The following is a 19,791-nucleotide window of genomic DNA, read 5'->3' on the forward strand; positions in this document are numbered from 1 at the left end:
ATTTATTCAACAAACTTTTGCTAGATCGTTCCCTGCATCGGACACATCACCAAAAAGATGCCACTTCTAAAATATAAATTTAGAGATCCCATGATCAGGTGTGTTCCTTGATCCTTTTGGCTTCTTCTAGCTCTTCCACCTCAATGTCATTCACTGAGGTTCCTGGTCCATGACACAAATAAGCTTAGAATCAAAGGACACCCTATCACTCTTACAGTGTTCGAAACGCTGTTGTCCTCTGAATTTCTGTCATGCCACTGGGAACAACCTTAATTCCAAATGAGTTCAACCATCCATCTCTACTGGGTTTGGATTCAAGGTATTTAATAGAGAAGAATTCTTAACCAGATATACTATTATGTCCAGTATAAGTTCATGTTCACCATCATCTTTTTAGAGGTTTTATTTATTTATTTTTTATAGAGAGGAAGGGAGAAAGAGAGGGAGAGAAACATCGGTGTGTGATAGACACACCGATAGGTTGCCTCTTGCACACCACCAGCTGGGGGCCTGGCCCACAACTCAGGCATGTGTCCTGATGGGGAATTGAACTGGTGACCTTTCAGTTCGCAGGCCACTGCTCAATCCACTGAGCCACACCAACCAGGGCTCACCATCTTGACTTACATATAAATATTATAATACTCAATTCTTGAAGATTCAGATTAGTATAGTGGGGAACTTTGAAACTCAAGTAGAATAAAACTTTACATTGCTGAGATAATATTGCCTGCTACCTCGTCTCATATTTTATACGAGCTGTTTCAATTGTATGGGGTACTATTCTGTGTGATGTTTTTAATGTACTGAATGTAAAAAGAAAATGTGCTCTACAAATAAGCACAGGAAATTTAAGAAATATACATAAACAGAAATACCAGTGGAATTAAAAAAAAGCATGTTGGATAAAAGAACTAAATAAAAACATGGTGTCCTATTCTTTCATTTTTGTGTATACTAATAGAATTTCAAATATATACTAGTCTTACGGAAATACATATATTTTGTACCTTATAGTATATAGGATGTTATAAAATTTAAATTATCTTTTGGGCCACAAATCAAAGATAAATGCAATCATATCAAAAGCACACAGAAGTCAGCTTGACGGTGTCGGGACACCCTGAGTGCACAAAGAATGGCTGCAGTTGATTAAAATATCATTTACTATAAAAAATGAGTCTAAAAGAGAGACAAAACCAAAAATAAAATACACGTGTCACCACAAAAAGTGACTTCTGCACCAATTCCTACCTCTGAAAATCGATAGGGGGAAAGAATTAAGAATTAATCATGTCTTTTTAATATTCAAAACTAAAACAAATTTCGGTTTTTGCAATGGCTCCTAGACTTCATTCTCTCCCTTTTATCGAGATCAATGGGAATTTAAAGTACTTTTTAAAAAGTTTCTAAAATGTACACATTATGTGGAAATGGTTGTACTTCAAAAAACTAATGTAAGACATCATATGAAATGTGCAGCGAGCGGTGGGTTAAATAGTCCTCTCTGGGCATTTTTGTGCCGAAGGCAGACGACTTACTCTGCGGGGAAGTCGGGGCAACTCTTCCCAGCCTCCCCTCACCACTTTTGATTCTGATTTTAAAGTTATCCCCAGCAGGGCAGCCATGTTTTTAGTGTAAATTTTACCTGTTACAGAGCCACTCTTCAGGTACTATTTTTAGGACGTGACTGAACTCACATTCAGGGACGGAGGGACGGCCTGGCAGAACGCAGAGCCGGAGCAGGCCCGGGCCACGGCGCGCCGCGGGGCAGGAGGCACACTCGGCGGCCCAGCACGAGCTGCTGCCAGCCCGCCCCTCGAGGAGGCCTGTGCCCAGTCTGAGGCGAGTCTATCGCCCGGTCCCTGGCGGTATGTAAACACAAGGTAAGGACACCGCCACCTGTTTGTTCACTCCTCCCTTCCGCTGGGCAGAGGATGCTCAAAGGGCAAACTAGTGGAGAAGCAAAGGGGAGCCTGAGTTCCCTCCTCAGGGACCTGGGGAGAAACCATCCTTCTGGGAAGAATGGAATGAACTGAGCTTGTACTACTTCAAGAATATAAAAAATATGGTAGTCGTTCCAAACTCAAGTGTGCACTCCAAAGAATGAGATAAAAGGCTTTGCGCTCACGTTTGTCATCATGATTGTGAACATTCTTTGTAAGAAACGATAATAAATCTGATCGCTTGATATGATGTGTGGCAGGCAGGCATATTTCTGTAGCAGCTTCTCATGGGTCCTCCATTTTAAAGAGGCTGCGGCCCGCTGTTCAGCAGCTGTGAGTGCTGGAACCAGGTCAGGCAGAGAGGACAACTGAAAAAGAAAACACACCGAAAGAATCGACGAGAAATAAATCCATTGGAGCACTCAGTCACATGAGTCGCTAACAGTACACTGGGGAAAGGGATGCTCTCGTTCATTTCAGGACTTGGGGGTATCTCAGTTGTCACAGATAATAATGTGATTAAATCAAATACTTTAAAAAGGTCTATAAGTAAAATTTATTAATTACTGGAAACAAAATCTTGAAATGGAGACTGGGACTCTCATAACCCTTCTAATTAAAGTAATTTTATTCTATTTCACGGTCAGCAAACTTTGACCTTCTAAATTCCTACCCTTTTGTCCTCACCAGTTGTTATTCTTGGAATAATAATTAACATGAATAAAACTGAAAATGTGAATGTATATTCCAAGGACAATAAATAAGAGTCATGGTAGAAAAAGAGCTGTAGAGGAAATTCAAGCTGTTCAAACTCCAACAGACATTTACTGAGTACCTACTGTGTCAAACATTATTTCAAATGTTTCCCATTGGTCTCTTCATTGGTTCCTCACAGCCACTCTGTAGAGGAAAGCTAATACTTTACAATGTTCAGAAACTTTTTGATATTTGGGATTTACCTTATTTTCTTGAATATTGCTTTCTCCACCAGCAGACATAAGTTCCAGGATTTCTGGAAGATGATCTATAAGAGCATCTAGTACCTTTTAATAGAGATATTGATTACTCCTATGGCAATTACAATTTTTTTTTAATCTTATATTAGTTAACTTCACACATCAGCTCCTACACAGAAATAGTGTTATTTACCAAACAACATTTCAGAGGCTTTTGTTTCCTTACATCTCCTTGCTGGAGGGTCTTAGAAACATGATCAGCTGTGCTGATCAAAGTAACTATCATTATCAAACTATCAAAAGAGATCAGTGTATCTGCCTCTTGATATTGTTCAAATAGTCTAGATCTGAGATAGCTTCTTCTCTTCTACACAACCAACATGCCCAAACTCTTCTGAAAAACAGAGCTTAAGTCAGACAACACCCCCAGTGCTGTCTAAGTGTTGATGAGCTGCACTTCAGCAAACTAGTAGTCATTTATGACTAGAATATACTAACTATAACACCAAAATTAAGTATTTCAAAGCCTTCACAAGTATACTCCCCAAACAATGCTAAGAGAAAAAAAAGGACATAAAATGTGATATATGCTTACAATTGTGTAAAATAAAAATCTTTATACAGAAAAATAGAAAATGAAAAAATATAAAAATATAATAACAGTGATTGGAACTAAAGGCACTCACACTCCTTTTAAAAGTCTACTTTTTGGCATTTCCAAAATCCCTGAACAAACAAATATACAAATAAACTTTAAAACTAAACATATTTTTAAACCTAATCTTTTAAAAAGACCTTTCCAACCTCAGCCTATGATGCAGTGGCACGCTAACTTAAAGCTTCTGGGGCTGGTGAGTTGAAAGGGGTCATGTGGTTCCCAAGAAGGGTGGGGGGCGAGGAGGATTGGTGTACTCAGATTTAACATAAAAGTAAAACCCAAAGAATAAGAAGATGTTACCTCCAGTGATTCGTCTTGTAATAATGTTATTAGTTCTTTATGTATTAAATAGACGCCAGAATTCAGAAGTTTAGACACCTAAAATGCAGCAAAAAAGTCTCTCAGATTTGAAGACTACCAGACATACAAAGTTTATAAAAATAATTTTTGAAAATACACTCCTGTTAACTACTTCTTCTAAAATAAAGACCAGGTTAAAACATAAATTTAAAACTAGATTTCTAGAAAAATTAATTGCATACATAACTAGCTTTTTCGTCTGCTTCAGAGCATGCTGAATTGTGTATAGAGACGAATGCGAGGCCATGCACATATCGCACTGGAAGTGCAGAGAAATGGATTCATCGGTCCTAACTTTGATATCACAAGCAAAGAGAAGTCCATGGAAGCCCTGAGTTTAGGTCGGGAAGTCTGAGAGCAGCCATCTGGGTCTGACAGGCTGTCTCGGGCCATGAGCCTTCGTGCCAGTCCAGAGGGTCTGGAAGAGGCAAGCTCTGCTGGAGGGCTGCAGGGGCAGGCACAGAGAGAACGAACGCCCAGGCAAGAAAACCTAGAAGGCTCTTCCCACCAAAGGCTGCAACTGGCACGAGCGGAGTTGAGGGAGTCTAGACTAATCCAGCTCCTTTGTGAACAGGTTTTTTCTTTTTCTTTTCCCCTCCAGACAAACACGATGGTAGATGATACACCGGTTTGCACTTCTTACTTATTTATTTATGTATTTCTTTTTACATATTGGGCTTCATATTTATTATTTATGTTTATACATTGGGCTTCTAAGTAAAGTTTTATTTCAAAATACGGGTTCATGATAAAGGTTTAATTTAAACCTTTGCTCTATAGGGTTGTTTTTGACTTGTTGAAAATATTTTCAAAATAAAAATAAGAATAAAGCTAAAACAAACTAAAGTAATTATCAGAATCTAGCGATAAGACTGTCATGAAAATTTAAACCCACCAGTGCAGATCAGAGTGTCACTATTACCTACCTACATGGCACGACTGTGAGAATAAGGAGACCAGCCACCCAGCATGTAACTACACCAGTAATTCCCAAACCCATTCCTATCAGTGAAATATTTTTGTATACACATTTCCATATGTTTATTTTTATGTGTTAACATATTACATCCATTTTAAAACATAAACAAAAATGAAATATTAATGGAATAAGATAAAAATAGACAATTAGAAACTCTCATATTGCATAAATATTGCATTCTCAGACTCTAATCTCATGCAATCATCTCTGGAGACCACTAGAAAAATACAAGCATGCATGGTAAGCACACCTAAGTCCCCCTTAGTGCACTTTAGAGACAATATTTCACTCAGCTGGCCAGTGCCCTATGCCCTCTCTTCTCCTCCAAAAGCATATTTCTGCAGGTATGTTTACAACTAAGGTAAGTTAATTGTATGATTTAAAGGGAATATTCTCTAGATTTTACACAATGAACATTTATTTCATTTATATCAGAAAAGAAATGTTTTTCAAAAGTAATCTAACAATGCTTTGACACAGGGACACAGTGCAAGGAAGGGAGTGAAATATTCTCACCAAGGATGAGAATATTTACTGTACCTCTTACAAGGAAAGAAAATAGTTTATTATGCCACTTACAAAGAGATTTTTATGCGACAGCTTTGAAGTTGACAAGCTATAATTCATACATTTTACTACAACTGTAGCATGCCTGTACTTACTGTAATCATTCAAGAAACATAACCCAAATTTCAACCTCGATAGTTAAAAACTTAATTAAATCCATCATAAAAGTTTCAATTCACTTTTGCTCTTACATTATGGAGATTTGTTGTAACAGCTGAATGTAAAAGTTATACTCACAAAACATGATACATTTGCAGTAAAAACAATAAATTTAAATAATTAGTCTCTCAATTTTCCCCTTGTTCTCAAGTTCTTAAGTTTCGGTAAGAAGTTAAATGTAAATATTATAAAGCATATAAAAACTGATTTTATCTCCAAATCTGCAACATCCACATCCACATGATATTAGTTTAAAGTAAGCATTTAGTATAAATACTCATACACTGAATGAATGGATTAATAAATGATAAAATATAATATTTATGTAAATGAATTCTATAGACATTCCAAGAGGAGAATTATGAACATTTTAAAATAAGACTTAGGACTAGAATGCGGAAGAGATATAGAGCCTATGTTTTACAATACATCTATAAATAGAAGTGTACAGAATACCAAATAATCACCTAGTACACACAGACAGAATTAACTATAAATATATCACTTCTTCAGACTTACTTCATAAAAGCAAATGGCAATTGTATATCTGACTGGTACTTCAGGGTCATGACAAAGGCAGAAGAATGTAGAATAGAGTTCCATGTGGAAGTTTTTAGGATCAACAAAAACAATCATGGCCTGGTGGAGGGAGAAGGAACAGGTGAGTGGGAAGGAGCGAAAAACGTGCGTCAATACCTAACATTGTAATCATTTCACTTAACTTGAAGTCACGTCCTCTGAATCATAATTTAGTTAGAAATCATATTTGGAAGATCCGAATGTATATATGTAATTCTAATTTATACTTGGAAGTCAACATAAATTACATCAGTATTTACTAGGTACCTACTGTGTATTCCAGGCATAATGCTAAAAAACAAATGTCAAATATGGCAATATTTTTAATACTATCTATTCACATAATTTTAAGTAATAATCAAAATGTTTAATCAATACAAATATATAATTTATTACCGGAAAGTTATAAGCGCAGTTCTTCCGTACTGAAATATACTTCTTCTCCTGCTCTAGGATTTGGGGTGGAATCTGGTTTTCATTGTGTCCATTTTCTTGTTGCAATCCTAATGTACAAAGTTTCTTATAAAACTCCAAAAATCTCAAGTGTTGATCTGGAGTAAAAATCCCTAGAAAAATTTAAAACATTTGTTCAACATTTTAATTGAAAACAAAAATTAAAAAAAAATAAGCAGAGTACAATAAAAACATAATTAGAACCAAATATTTAAATAAATGGTTAGAGATCATGAATAACAGCAACAAGGAGGAAAGAGTGACCATTATGAAGAAATCTAAAGATTCTACTGTTTCACCTTATGCTAATATTAATAATATTTTAATAGTATAAACTATGCAATGCAGGAATTGCACTTGCATTAATTTCTGCAGCACATATCACACTGTAGACCTAACAAGTCACTATAACAATAGCATGGCCATTATTGCTATTTACTTATGGTAAATATTCTAAATTGCTGGCAGAAAAGACATGGATATGTGTCCCAGGGGAGCTTAACAATTGAATCTGAAAGAAAGCAAAGTAAACTCAAAATATTTTTGATCAATAGGCTGGTTCCATATTCATTAGCTACCATAGGGAGCTAGGAACTCATTATGAGTTCCAATATATTTTTCAATCACCCATTAAAAGTCTACAATCCACATAAAAATATTTTACTTTGCTAGAAGGTTATAACTTAATTGAAGCTTGTATTATTAGAGTAGGCTAAGAACTGAGTAATATATTAAAATGCCAAGAGTTAGGGGAGTTATTCTACATTCTAAGCAGAACTTCTCATATCATCTGTTAATGTTAATTATTCAACAAATGATCGATAAGGATATACTTACTCTGTACCAATCAATAGTTAATATACCTGAGCTGCTTTTATCATATACCAACTAACACATGAAATATTCAGAAATGTAAAGGGTTATCCCTACTCCACTCTGTTACTGTTCTTTCAAATAGCTTCTATTAGTGAAAAAGTCATCTCTAAATGTTGATCTAAATTACCCTACCAAAATTCTAAGATCTCTTGAGATTTTACACACTTACAGGATAGGTTTTATAACTGAATAGCTGAAGTTTAGTGACTAAGGTAGAAAAAAAGGAAAAAATTATCTATCACCTTGAAATTCTTATAATATATCATACCGTAGAGTCCATGGCATAGTTTTCCTAAGTGGAAAGATAAGGAAATAAGAATTGATTCATCAGCTTTGAAAGATTTTTCACAAAACGATTTCACTAAGGGAAGTATAGTTTGACTTCTGTCATCTGGAAAACAAAACAAAATAAAACACATTTTAGATCCATTGTCCACCCTACGCACCTGGAAATTAATACAGATACGCAAATTCCAGAAAGAACTATTACAATGTTAGCCACATAGTAATAGGAAGTGCCTGAAAACAATGATAATGTAGGTGTCTAGGGAAGAAGGAGTCAGAAGAAAGCTGAAATTATCAAAAATTTTAATACCAGCCTGAGGGGGTTGGGCTTTATATTGTGGGTCATAGGTAATAATATATAAAGTGGTTATAAATTAAAAAGAATATATGTACCCCTATGTTCATATCAGTGCTATTTACAATTGCCAAGGTATAGAAACAGCCCAAGTGTTCATCAGTAGATGAGTGGATAAAAAAGCTGTGGTGCATTCACACAATGGAATTCTATGCAGTTATGAAAAAGCAGGGACCCTTACCCTTTGCAACAGCATGGATGGGCCTGGAGAGTATTATGCTAAGCGAAATAAGCCAGTCAGAGAAAGACAAGTATCATATGATCTCACTCATATGTGGAATCTAATGAACAAAATAAACCGACAAATGAAATAAAACCAGAGGCATGGATACAGGAAAACAGACTGGCAGATGTCAGGGGGAGGCGGGAGGACCGAGACTGGAAGAGATTAGCCAAAGAGCATACATGCATATATGCACAGCCCATGGACACACACAACGATGTGGTGAAGGCCAAGGGAGGAACGGGGGCAGGGGCTTGGTGGAGGGGGAAAAAGGGCGGGGGGGGAATGAGGGAAAACTGTAAGAGTGTCAAGTGAAAATATTTTTAAAAGAACAAAAAAAGAACTACGATGATTGAGGTTTCAAGTCTGAATAACTAAAAGAAATCTAACGCCACTAATGCCAATAGATGAGAAACAGGCAGAGAAAACTTTTCTTACTCTCTCTTGCATCCATCTCCTACTATTCTACAGCTTTTTAATTGAAATTAAGTTAGTTTATAATATGTTCTCTACAGTGAATTTCTTCACTTTTACTTCTTAGATAACCCTTTAATCAATGTTTTTAGTATATCTGCATAAATCAGAAGTTTCTGATACATTAGTAATATTTGTCTTGACTCTAAATACTCTCTCAATTTCCCAGTTCTCTTCAGCTTTCAGAAGTGAATCACTATTTTATTAAGGGATGACAATCTAAGTAAAGTGCTGTAATTGACTATTAATATTACTGTTATTACTGTTATTATAATGACATTTTAGAACCACATCTGTTTTAACTAAATGGCATTCTTTCAACATTTACTGCATTTCTTATGGAACAAACATTATATTAAGTAGAAAGATGAATCATAAATGACCTCTGAACTTGAGAAACTCAGAGCAGCAAAGAAGCCAAAAACAAAAAATACCGTAAAACAATGTGATTAGTTTTCACAGTTGGTATAATACAGGGTTCTGTAAACTCTTTGTAAACTTTCTAGGTTTTGCAGTTTATCTGTCAAAACTACTCAACTCTGTCACTGTAACCAAAAAACGGCTATAGACAACACATAAACAAGAGGACACGGCTCTTCTATTAAACCTCATTTACCAAACCAGGCAGCAGCGGGATTGACCTATAGGCCATCATTTGCCAATGCTGGTGCAAAGGGTTTAGAAAGATGTCAGAGAGGAAAGTATATTAGAACTGGGCCCTGAGGAAGGAGGAAAATAGAGGGAAGGGGGAAAAAGTAGGGAAGGAAAGAGTATGTGGAAAGGCTGAAGGTGTGGGAGAATTTGGGGTGTCAAGGTAAGAGCAAGTGGAGCTGCGGCATCAGACACCAAGGACTGAGAAAGAATGGGAGGAAATAAAGCCAGGGACACAGGTTAGGCCCAAACTGCAGATAACCAAGGGCAGGGCAGAGAAGGGGAAGAGGTCAAAGATGACACCAGGTGGGCAGCCTGGCTGCCTGGGCGCACCCCATCATTGGGACAGGGCGACTCACTCATCCAGTCATCCGTCGTGCACTGCGGGCGCGATGCCTCGGGCTCATGGAATGGCCCACGTGATTATTCCCTAACACTCCGGCATAATTACTGTCCACATTGCAATAATCTTTAAGAAGCTCTCATAGTTCAGGTAAAATTCTGGTCATCCACGTTAATGTAATCCCACAATTACACAATAGAGTTTCCCACCTGAGTACTTGACACTTAACCCTCCAAATTTCATCCTATCAATATGGTTCATCTTTACTGATAAACTAAAGTCCAGCGTTAGTCAAGAGTCTAGTCAGACACTCAGGAGAGAAGCTGACTGCCTTTGTGATGAATTTGCATGGCACTAAGAAATACCTCCCTGCCCATTCCCACTTAAATACCCCATCCCAGATGTCTCTTCCTGTGGGCCCCCGAGATTTCTAGCATTAAAATATTAAAGAGAGAAAAGTAATTTATATATTCCTTCAATCAAGACCTTTCTTAGGGTCAGTTAGCTGAGCAAGTGGAAGACGAATGACCGAGCTAAACTTCTAGACCTCCACACAAGTCAGTTAAATTGTGATGAGAGAAAGGAGAGGTGCGGAGAGGGAGCAACAGCGGGTCTTGTGAGGTCGAAAGTGGCAGCAGAGAGAAGGACAATCAAGAGAGGCAGGAAGGGGCGTCTAACACTCATCACAAAGCTTAAGAAATTCTGCCCGGTATCTACCTTTACTCTTTATTAGTGATACAAAACATAGGGGAAAACACTGCCCTCGGAAGCAAGGATGTGTCCATGTGAAGATTTACCTGTATCAAATACGTCAAGCAGGTTAACCAAAGTTTCAAACGCTGCAAGACGCACACTGCAGCCTTCATCCCTAGAGAGTTCTATTAATTCAGGGAGCACCACGCTTTTTGTAAGGTCTGTCCTGCACAATAAGCAATGGAAGAAAATAAATCAAATCAATGAAGTTGTAGCAAGAGCTTACTAAAACAAGTCACTGTGTTAAATACTATAGAAAATAGAAAAAATCATAAAGATATGGCTCCTGCTTTCCAGAAACCTGCAGTCTAGTTGGGAAAGCTTGATATAAACATAAGAAATATTAATAGTAAATGAAAAATTATTTAAATCAATTTTAGTTCCCCCAACACAATATTATTACCTACAGAGGTCTTAGAACTGGTTTATATTAAACTAGAAATTATAATATAGTTTTGCATTTTAAGCAACTCCAGCAAAGCAGACCCATGACTGCCTTTGCTGGGGCAGGCTGCGGAATTTAGATAGGATGGGGCTGTTGGCTGGTTCTTGTCCTAGGTCCAGCCTTTTGTCCTTCACCAGACTGGAAGGCCACTGATAAAGGGGAACCATGGAGGAGAGAGCTGGTAAGAACACTGGAGGCGCCTCCATCTCGGGAAAAGAGATGGAGACGACTGGGTCCCCAGCATTTCTTCAGGCTGTTTAGAAGGGGCTGATGGAAAAGGCAGAAACAAATGAGAAGGTTCCTCAAAATGCTGCTGCTATTCTGCCTTGGCCCCCATAGAGCTCAGGATCATCCTCATCAGTATTGAAACTGCAGCAGACAGTTAACCCCCAGATGACAACGATCCCCCTGCTACCCGCTGGGTGGACTTGTATCACTCACTCTGCCAGGCCCCAGAATCCCTGGCTGGCCTCCGGCGCAGGCTTGCCTATGTCATTCACCGGGCTGTCCCTGACCCTGTACCTTACGCCCTTACGACATCTTTGGAGGGTTAGATAGTAGCTGGACCTCCGCAAAGGCAAGAGGATCAGGATGTCCTCAGATTTCTGTGGCATATACTTAAATGACAGACGGGTTTTTAGTAGAAAGGATTATAACCTAGAATTCTGCCCCAGCCAGGGTGGAATTTACACGTGAAGGCAAGAGAAAGATAGTCTCATAAATACACTACTTTCTGAAAAAAATCACTCAGCTATAATCCGGTTTGCTAAGAGGAAGTAAAGAAAGAGGGGAATATTTGCATCCTATCTGTGTAGGTCTGCCATGATGCCTTATTTCCCCTAAACTTTCATACTGTGACAAAGGGGCAAAGAAAATGACCATCTTCTTCACAAAGAAGAAATACAAGAGGCTAATACCCATGTATTCAACCTCATTTTTCAACCTCCTTAGCTGTCAGAGAAATAGATTCACTTACTGAATATATATGAACAATGGCCTTACATAAGCACTGGATTACGTATGGGCGAGTTAACAATAAAAAAGATGCCATCCTGTCTTCCAGGTGCTTTGAGTTCAGAAAGAGAGACAGTCAAGTAGACAGACAGCTACCAAACACTGTATTTGCAAAAACAGTGATAAAATGCTACTTTTGTCAGTGAAATTGGAAAAGTTAATGATAAATCTGCATTGTTGGTAAAGGCGTAGGAAACATTTTCATGTACTTCTGGAGAGGCATAAACTTAGTCTTTCTGAGTTCTGCAAAATATATAAAATTTTTACTTGTTTTTTTGCCTAAATTATTCCAGTTTTAGAGATAAGTAAGAAATTAGTTGTCTATACAAAAATTTATGAAATAATAATAGTAGTAAACACTTAGCTACTGTTTATGAGGTGTTAGACACTACTCTAAGCACTCTATGTAAGTTAAGTAGACTCTTTCTAATTTTGCTTTTATAAATTAATCTTTAAGCAATAATCCTAAATTAATTTTCAGAACACTAATTTGAACACACAATGACCTGTCCAATTTTAACAGTGGCAAGATATCAGGTGACAAAAAAACAGAATGAATAAAAAAAGTATATTCTCTTAATAGGTTTTGATCCTGGTTAAAATGCATAGATCTGGGCAAGACTGAATAAATTATGGCCCACAATGATCCAGGGTCAACCTAGACTTAGAAGACCTATTGTAAAAAGTTGGTTCTGAAATCAAAATTAGGGAAGTGATTATTCATAAGTACAAGCACAGGCATAGTTTATATTGGGACATTTTCCCTTCCTAGATTCAAGCATTTGGAATGATAACTAAGTGACTTAGGTAAGAAGGAAAGAAATAACACTGACTGAATGCCTACCACATTGATAAGCATGTTCACTTTCATTTCTTTGAATACAGACAGATCAGGAGGTGTTTGTTATAGTCATTCTTAAAGGTAATATAAAGTTTACCCTTTTAATAGTATGTTTCCATGGGATACAGGAACAGAATATGCATGTTTGACTATCCAGAAATAACAATATGACATAAGAAATTGAAAGCATACTTACCCAATGCCTTGAGCTATATTTTCTAATTGCCGACACATACAAGATCGAACTTCATATTCTACATCTTGACAGAGTGATTTTACCAAGGGAAGTATTTCTCTCTTAATGCTTAGAAGGAAGGAAAGGAACAAGCAAATGAATGAGTGTTTCAAAATAATTAATACTGTCAAACAATTATTATCAAAAGCATAGCCTAATATTAACAATTATACTTCATATTAAGCTTTATAGTTTCCAGCATATTTTTACATGAGTGGTTATTTAGGATCAGCTACTTGTAAATATGTATATGACTGTTTCTTAAATAATGGTTCATTTTAGCCCGGGCTGGTGTGGCTCAGTGGATTGAGCACCTGCGTGCAAACTGAAAGGTCATCAGTTCGATTCCCAGTCAGGGCACACGCCTGGGTTGCAGGACTGGTCCCTGGCTGGGGGCATTGCCAGAGGCAACTGATCAATGTCTCTCTCACACACTGACGTTTCTCTCCCTCTCTTTATCCCCCCTTTCATCCCTCTCTAGAAATAAATAAATAAAATCTTTAAAAAAATTTTTTAAATAAAATAATGGTTACTTTTGGATTGGCAGTTAGCTAAACATTTAGCTAAGTAAGATAAAAGGCTGTAGGCAGGTAGACTGTCTGATTTTAGCAACCATCAACCAAAATATTCTTCAGTTTTACATTTTAATCTTGTGTCATAATTATACACCATTCTACCTTCCCATTTGGATTTATCATTTAGGCAGAGAATAGCATACAAATTATAAACGTTCTCTATGAAACCTCAAAATAATATGCATTGCTCAAAATAATGAATTCATAACAATAATGGGAAAAAAAAGAAAAATCTCTTTATGTCATATTTACCAAGTTTTAAAGTCTATACAATAATGCCAATTTATCCTCAAAACTACACTGGGTATGTGACAGGAGAGATTGAGAGGGTAATTAGAAGAAAAGTTAACCTTATTGATTTTGAAAAGCTATGAGATCAAGAAGAAATACATTTGAATATAAGTAGACTTCTGAGAACTCTATAAAGTTAAAATAGCTAAATTTGTAGGCAGTTTAAAATAATACAAATCTAATGTAATTGTTAGTCATTCAGTTAAATCAATTTAATTTAATAAAGTAGACAAAAAGTTAATACAAATACTCACGTATGGGCATCAAATTTGTTGGTCAATTTTCCTAAAATTTTACAACTAACTAAACGAGACTGGACTGTTTGGGAGAGTTGTGCCTTGGAAACAAGTGGATTCAAAATCTGAAGAGAAAGATTTAGAGAACAGATTCACAGAGTTTGATATATTCTTGACACTACTATCAGCGATTTTCTTCAAAGAGTATTTTAATGTTCTAAATGTTTTTAAAGAATCTGAATTACAATCGGAGGTGCACGGTTGTTCACAACCTGGATCACCTTGATTGTCTTCTTGTTTATTATATATATATATGGTAAAGATGACAATAAATTGTGTAATTAAAAACAATTATGCACAAAAAAGACTGAATAAAAGCTTATGGTGAATTCTGCAATGATCTGTAAGGACATAAAGTATAGCTGTGAAATACACATTTTCAAAAGAAAAAAAGCAAATTAATTGCCAGTTACCCTTCAATTTATTTTTATTCCACACAGATTTTCCTATTTATCCTAAAGGGATGCAAAACATTATAAATTATAGCTCAAATAGATTCTATTAAGAAACTCTGCCATTTGAATATAACTAGTATATGCTAGGCACTGAAACACTCAGCAGCATGATGAGCTGTAGAACTAGGAAGATCAAATCCTGATTCAAGGCCCAGATCTTTTGTTTGTCCAAGTCAGCTTGCTATTTCTCATCCCAAGGTTTCTCATTTACTTAAAATGGAAATCAGAATATGCCATACTAAGATCCCTCCAAGTTCTAAAATTCTATGACCCTAATAAAAAGGTTGACTGGTTTTATTACTCTCAGATTACTCTCAACAAAGTACCCAGAATTATTGAATCTGTAATGTTAAATATAATTTGAAAGTGAAATATTTGAAATAAAATGCATACATAAAATCTTAAAAATCATGTTATATAACAGATGGCATTCTAGAGTAAAAACTGCCTTCTACCACATACTACTCTTCAAAAAAATATAGGCAGCACATGTCAACATCACATTCAACATTTAAATATGTGTGATCAGCTAGATGTTTGGCATCAAGTATACAAGCATCCTTATAACTGGGTGAATCTTCCCATTTTCAAGTAAGTATTTTGCTCTTGAGATAGGACCATAAACTGTATGAGGCAGAGGACAAAGACACTTTATAAAATCCACAGAGGGCATTTTACTGATGGACAACTGTTTTTTCCAACCATGACATATTTGAAAAGATATATATAGGGATAATGTTCAAGGATTAAAAACATTTTCATTACAGAAAAAATTTTTCCAGCTTCCCTATTCTCTCACCTTAATTTACAAAAACTTGTTGAGAAGGGTGTATTGAACAATGTTGAAAATTAAAAACCAAATAACAAGTTGGTAACAATACTGGCAACAAACATAATAAAGGACTGGCAGCCTTGATAGAGAAATAGCACAAACACATAGTGATAAATGATATTTTAGATAATTCCAAAAGAATAAATGAAATTGGTATAAACATAGTATATGAGAAAATATACAATAGCCTAATAATGTTTAAAATTCTGATTAAAATGTAATTCCATTTTTGGCTCATCAAATTAAACTGGAACACTGTTGCTGATAAAAGTCCAGGGAAAAAGGTATTTTCACATATTGCTAGTTAATACTCTTAAGAATATTAATGACCTCTGACCAGTAATTCCATTTTTTTGGAAGCTATAGTTAGGAAATCATCTGAAAAACAGGAAAAGCTCTACAGAGATGTTCAGTACTGACTTGTTTTGATAATAAAATACTTAAAAGAGGCTAAATGTCCACTGAGTAAAATATTTTGTAGCTACTACTACATGAGTTTAACATAACAGGAAAATAATGCTAAGTGAAAATCAAAATAATGCTAAATGACAACTATTAAGGCCAAACAGCAACCAAACATAGGTGGAAAAATCGGCAACGAAAATATATCAGAATGTTAAAAGTGACTAAGTACAGAATCATGATTTTTCTCCCACTAATTTCTCTATTACTCGGATTTTCTATAATGAGCATGTGTTGCTTTCAGAGTGGGAAATAACTTATTTTTAAATACCATTAAAAATAAAAAACACAAAAACCTTAGAGTGACTTATCTATTTACCAAAAATAAAAAAAGGAATTACCTCATGCCTTAGGGTCTCTTTGGGCAATACTTCTATCACAGACAGAAGAGTTTCCAGCCATGCATTGCTGACACCTGAAACATGCAAATTAAATGTCTCACAAATTTAGTTTCAACTCAGCCATTAATAGTTATAGTATTTAATAATAATATGGAATAATTATTTTATTAATCGTGTAAGAAGTTTCTCTATTTTTTTTTATCTTAGCCAATATCTAGAAAGCATTTATTTTTAAAAATAATATTGGGGGGTCCTGGCTGGTGTGACTCAGCTAGTTGAGCATCGTCCTGCAAAAAGCAAAAGGTCACTGGTTCCATTCCCAGTCAGAGCACATGCCTGCATTGTGGGTTTGGTCCCTAGTCAGGGCACGTGGAAAGACAATCAATGTTTCTCTCTCATATCAATGTTTCTCTCTCTCCCTTTCTCCCTCCCTTCCCCTCTCTCTAAAAATAAATAAATAAATCTTTTAAAAATAATATTGGGGGGATATCTTTAACCCAAATGGTGCATTTTTGCTGTACAATATTATAAACATAAATGTAAAATTTTAAAAATCTAAGAAGAAAGTATAAACCACAGGATGCACTAATGGGTCTTCAGCTTTCAGGGCTCTGTAAGGCAACAGCCAGGGCTATTTTTAGTCACACTAGAGACCAACTCTTGGGCAGCTTGGCTTCATCTAGGCGTCCTCATCAGACTAACAGGACTCAAAGAACATCATGACCACATACAAGAAGCAATAAATAAGTACATAAAAAAGCACACAAAGCCCCTGACCTGCATCCCTGTGCTCCAGATGCTGAAGAATGACCTGGAGGAAGGAGTGGGCATAGGTATGAATTGACACGGACTCTTCCTGTAGAATGGTCAGAAATGACATGGCAGCCGTCAACTGCATTTCCACACCTGCAACATGCAGGACTTCCTGTATAATCAGAAAGGGTTAGCTATTACATGGATAAGAGATCCCAAATTACAATTTTTTAAATCCAAGGTCACAGAAAACAAACATAGCCATATTCCACAAGTGACTGTATATGACTTTTAAGAATATGTATGATTGCCTTATTTAAGAAAACTACATTAATTAACCTGCTCCTGATCACTTACTTCATTAGACCACCTAAAGTTTAAATGCCTTAGGAACTTATAAAATAGAATAACATTCCATTGTCTTATGAATGAAAATTATAAAAGTATATAAACCTTTAATTAATAGAATAGGCATTTGATAGATTTCAACTTGTATCTTGCTCTTTGTATTGTAGTTTGCCATCATACCTAGAACAATGTCAAAGCTCAATCACATGTGTTTTCATTACTTGTATTTCTGCTTCAAAAAATAAACATCACACATTTTATTATAAAAAGAAATACACTTAATATTGTACAAATGAATTTTCTCCTTTAAACTGACAAGAACATTAATTACTATGAAGTAAATTGCTTTTAAAAAAATTTTTAAAAATATAAGAATGTTTTTAAAAAGTAATTATATTCATTGCCATCTCCATTCACCATTTTAAAAAATTTTAAATGCATATTCAAAGTTAAACCCTATGTGACAATATTAATTTTCAACACAACTAAAAGTAAAAAAGAAAACTTTCACATAAACCTCATCAAAGATATTACCTATTCTTCTCTAAAAGAGAGAGAATATGTGTGTGACAGAAAGGTAGTCAAGAGAAATATTATACTTTGCTATAATTATGGCAATTATAAAATTGAATGCCTATTTTATAACTAACATAGTAAAGTTAGTAGAACAATGTGGAATTTGTAGCCACAAAACAAAGTTTCATACCTGTGATCTTAAGAAAATTAATCTTTCAGCACCACTTCCTAATATATAAAATGTGAATTATAATACTGTCTTCTTAGAGATTTAAACCATTTTTCAACAGAACTTTTATGGCTTACCAGTTCGTGCAAACTGAGCATTAAATAATGACCACTGTACATCCAACCTTCTCCTCTCCACACCAGGCTATCTAGGAAGAACCTCATCTTGTCCACACCTGAAATGGTATCTTCCCAACACTTCCTCCTCCAATTTTCATCTCAGTAACCAGCGAATGACAACTCTGCCCTTCCAGCCGTCAGGCCAAAAACTCGGAGGTGTTCCTGACACCGCACAGTCCCTCACACACCGCCATCAAATGGCCAACCAACGCGGACCCAGAATCGGACCGTTTATCCCCGCCAGCCCTCCATCCAGAGCGAGGCCGCCATCACTTCCAGCCTGGATTATTCCACCAATCTGTTGGCAAGTCCCTGATCCCATCGCTGCCCCTCTGTATGGCAGCCAAAGAGATTCTTGTTAGTCAGATAATGTCACTTCCCTGTTCAAAACTCTCCAATGGCTTCATACCCCACTTAAAGGAAAAGTCAAAGTCCTTTCAAAGACTTAAAAGCTCTGTTCCCAAGTCCCTCTTTTCCTCAGATTTCCACGTGGCTGGCTCCCTGATCTCTTTCAAGCCTCTGTTCAAATATCACCTCTTCAATGAGCCCAACTTTCACCGGAAAGGCGCTCCCTTGCCCCAGTTCTCACAACCCCCTCCGCAGGCTTATTGTCACCATCACGCAACAGAGTTGCCTGTGCATGGTCTATCTCCTCATCTGGAACATGAGCTTCATGGTTGCAAGAATTTTTGTCCGTTTTGTTCACTGTCATGTCCCCTAGTCCTGGCCCACGGCGGGCGCTTGGGTAATGGCTGGATGACTAGTGTCCCTTACCCTCTCACCTAAACTGTCTGTTCTTGATACTCTCCTTTAACAAGTATTACCCACACCTCCTGAAAGGTCACGTCAAGAGATTTTTTTTGAGTCCGAAAGATTAGGGATTGGTAGAATTAGACACAAGGCAAAACAAAAATGGATCTCTTAGAAATGCATTCTCGATCCTTGCTATCATGTCAACAAGATCTTCTACCTCGGCACCTCTGTACTCGTGATTTAGACCATGTACCCAGACTCCTAGATTCAGCATGGCGGGACCACTGCCAGTCGCTGTGCTAGAAGACATTCTACAGCGTGCCACTCTGCAGCATGAAAAATGAACTCAGAACGCTCAAGTATGTTGCTGAAGGCCAGCGAGTTAGTAACTGGCAACTCTAAGACTTAACCCTCGTCTGCCGACGCCAAGTCTAAGCACTGGGTTCTTCCTCACAGATTCTGCGCTGCCATCGGTCACGTGCTAAGGCTCGGCTGCAGTCACTGCTGCGCCTTCCTGAGGGTACGGGAGACGGGGCAAGGCTGGCTGCGGCTTCGTGGGGTGTGGCTCACTCCCAGAAAGCCTGCAGCACGTAGGGGGGACCATTTTTTGTTTTGTTTTGTTTTAAGCTTTTGTATCACATGCACAAACATTATTTTACAAGTTTTTTC

The 19,791-nt window shown here is 36.8% G+C and overlaps 1 protein-coding gene across 4 annotated transcripts in view; it reads right to left on the reverse strand.

Moving 5' to 3' along the window:
- PPP4R4 (protein phosphatase 4 regulatory subunit 4) overlaps positions 1-19,791 on the reverse strand; it is a 77,704-nt gene that overhangs the window by 20,153 nt on the left and 37,760 nt on the right. For all 4 annotated transcript variants that reach the window (XM_054567088.1, XM_054567089.1, XM_054567090.1 and 1 more), the window contains 11 exons: positions 17,182-17,329; positions 16,405-16,478; positions 14,273-14,379; positions 13,114-13,221; positions 10,662-10,783; positions 7,802-7,924; positions 6,601-6,770; positions 6,145-6,264; positions 3,861-3,938; positions 2,906-2,989; positions 2,132-2,314 (listed from right to left, as the gene is read on the reverse strand). In XM_054567088.1, coding sequence (XP_054423063.1) covers positions 2,132-2,314; positions 2,906-2,989; positions 3,861-3,938; positions 6,145-6,264; positions 6,601-6,770; positions 7,802-7,924; positions 10,662-10,783; positions 13,114-13,221; positions 14,273-14,379; positions 16,405-16,478; positions 17,182-17,329 — 1,317 coding nt within the window. The remainder of the gene's footprint in view (positions 1-2,131; positions 2,315-2,905; positions 2,990-3,860; positions 3,939-6,144; positions 6,265-6,600; positions 6,771-7,801; positions 7,925-10,661; positions 10,784-13,113; positions 13,222-14,272; positions 14,380-16,404; positions 16,479-17,181; positions 17,330-19,791) is intronic.

Source organism: Pteronotus mesoamericanus, unplaced genomic scaffold (assembly GCF_021234165.1).
Source record: "Pteronotus mesoamericanus isolate MK-2021 breed Mesoamerican mustached bat unplaced genomic scaffold, CSHL_Meso_final contig_182, whole genome shotgun sequence".
Classification (NCBI taxonomy): domain Eukaryota; kingdom Metazoa; phylum Chordata; class Mammalia; order Chiroptera; family Mormoopidae; genus Pteronotus; species Pteronotus mesoamericanus.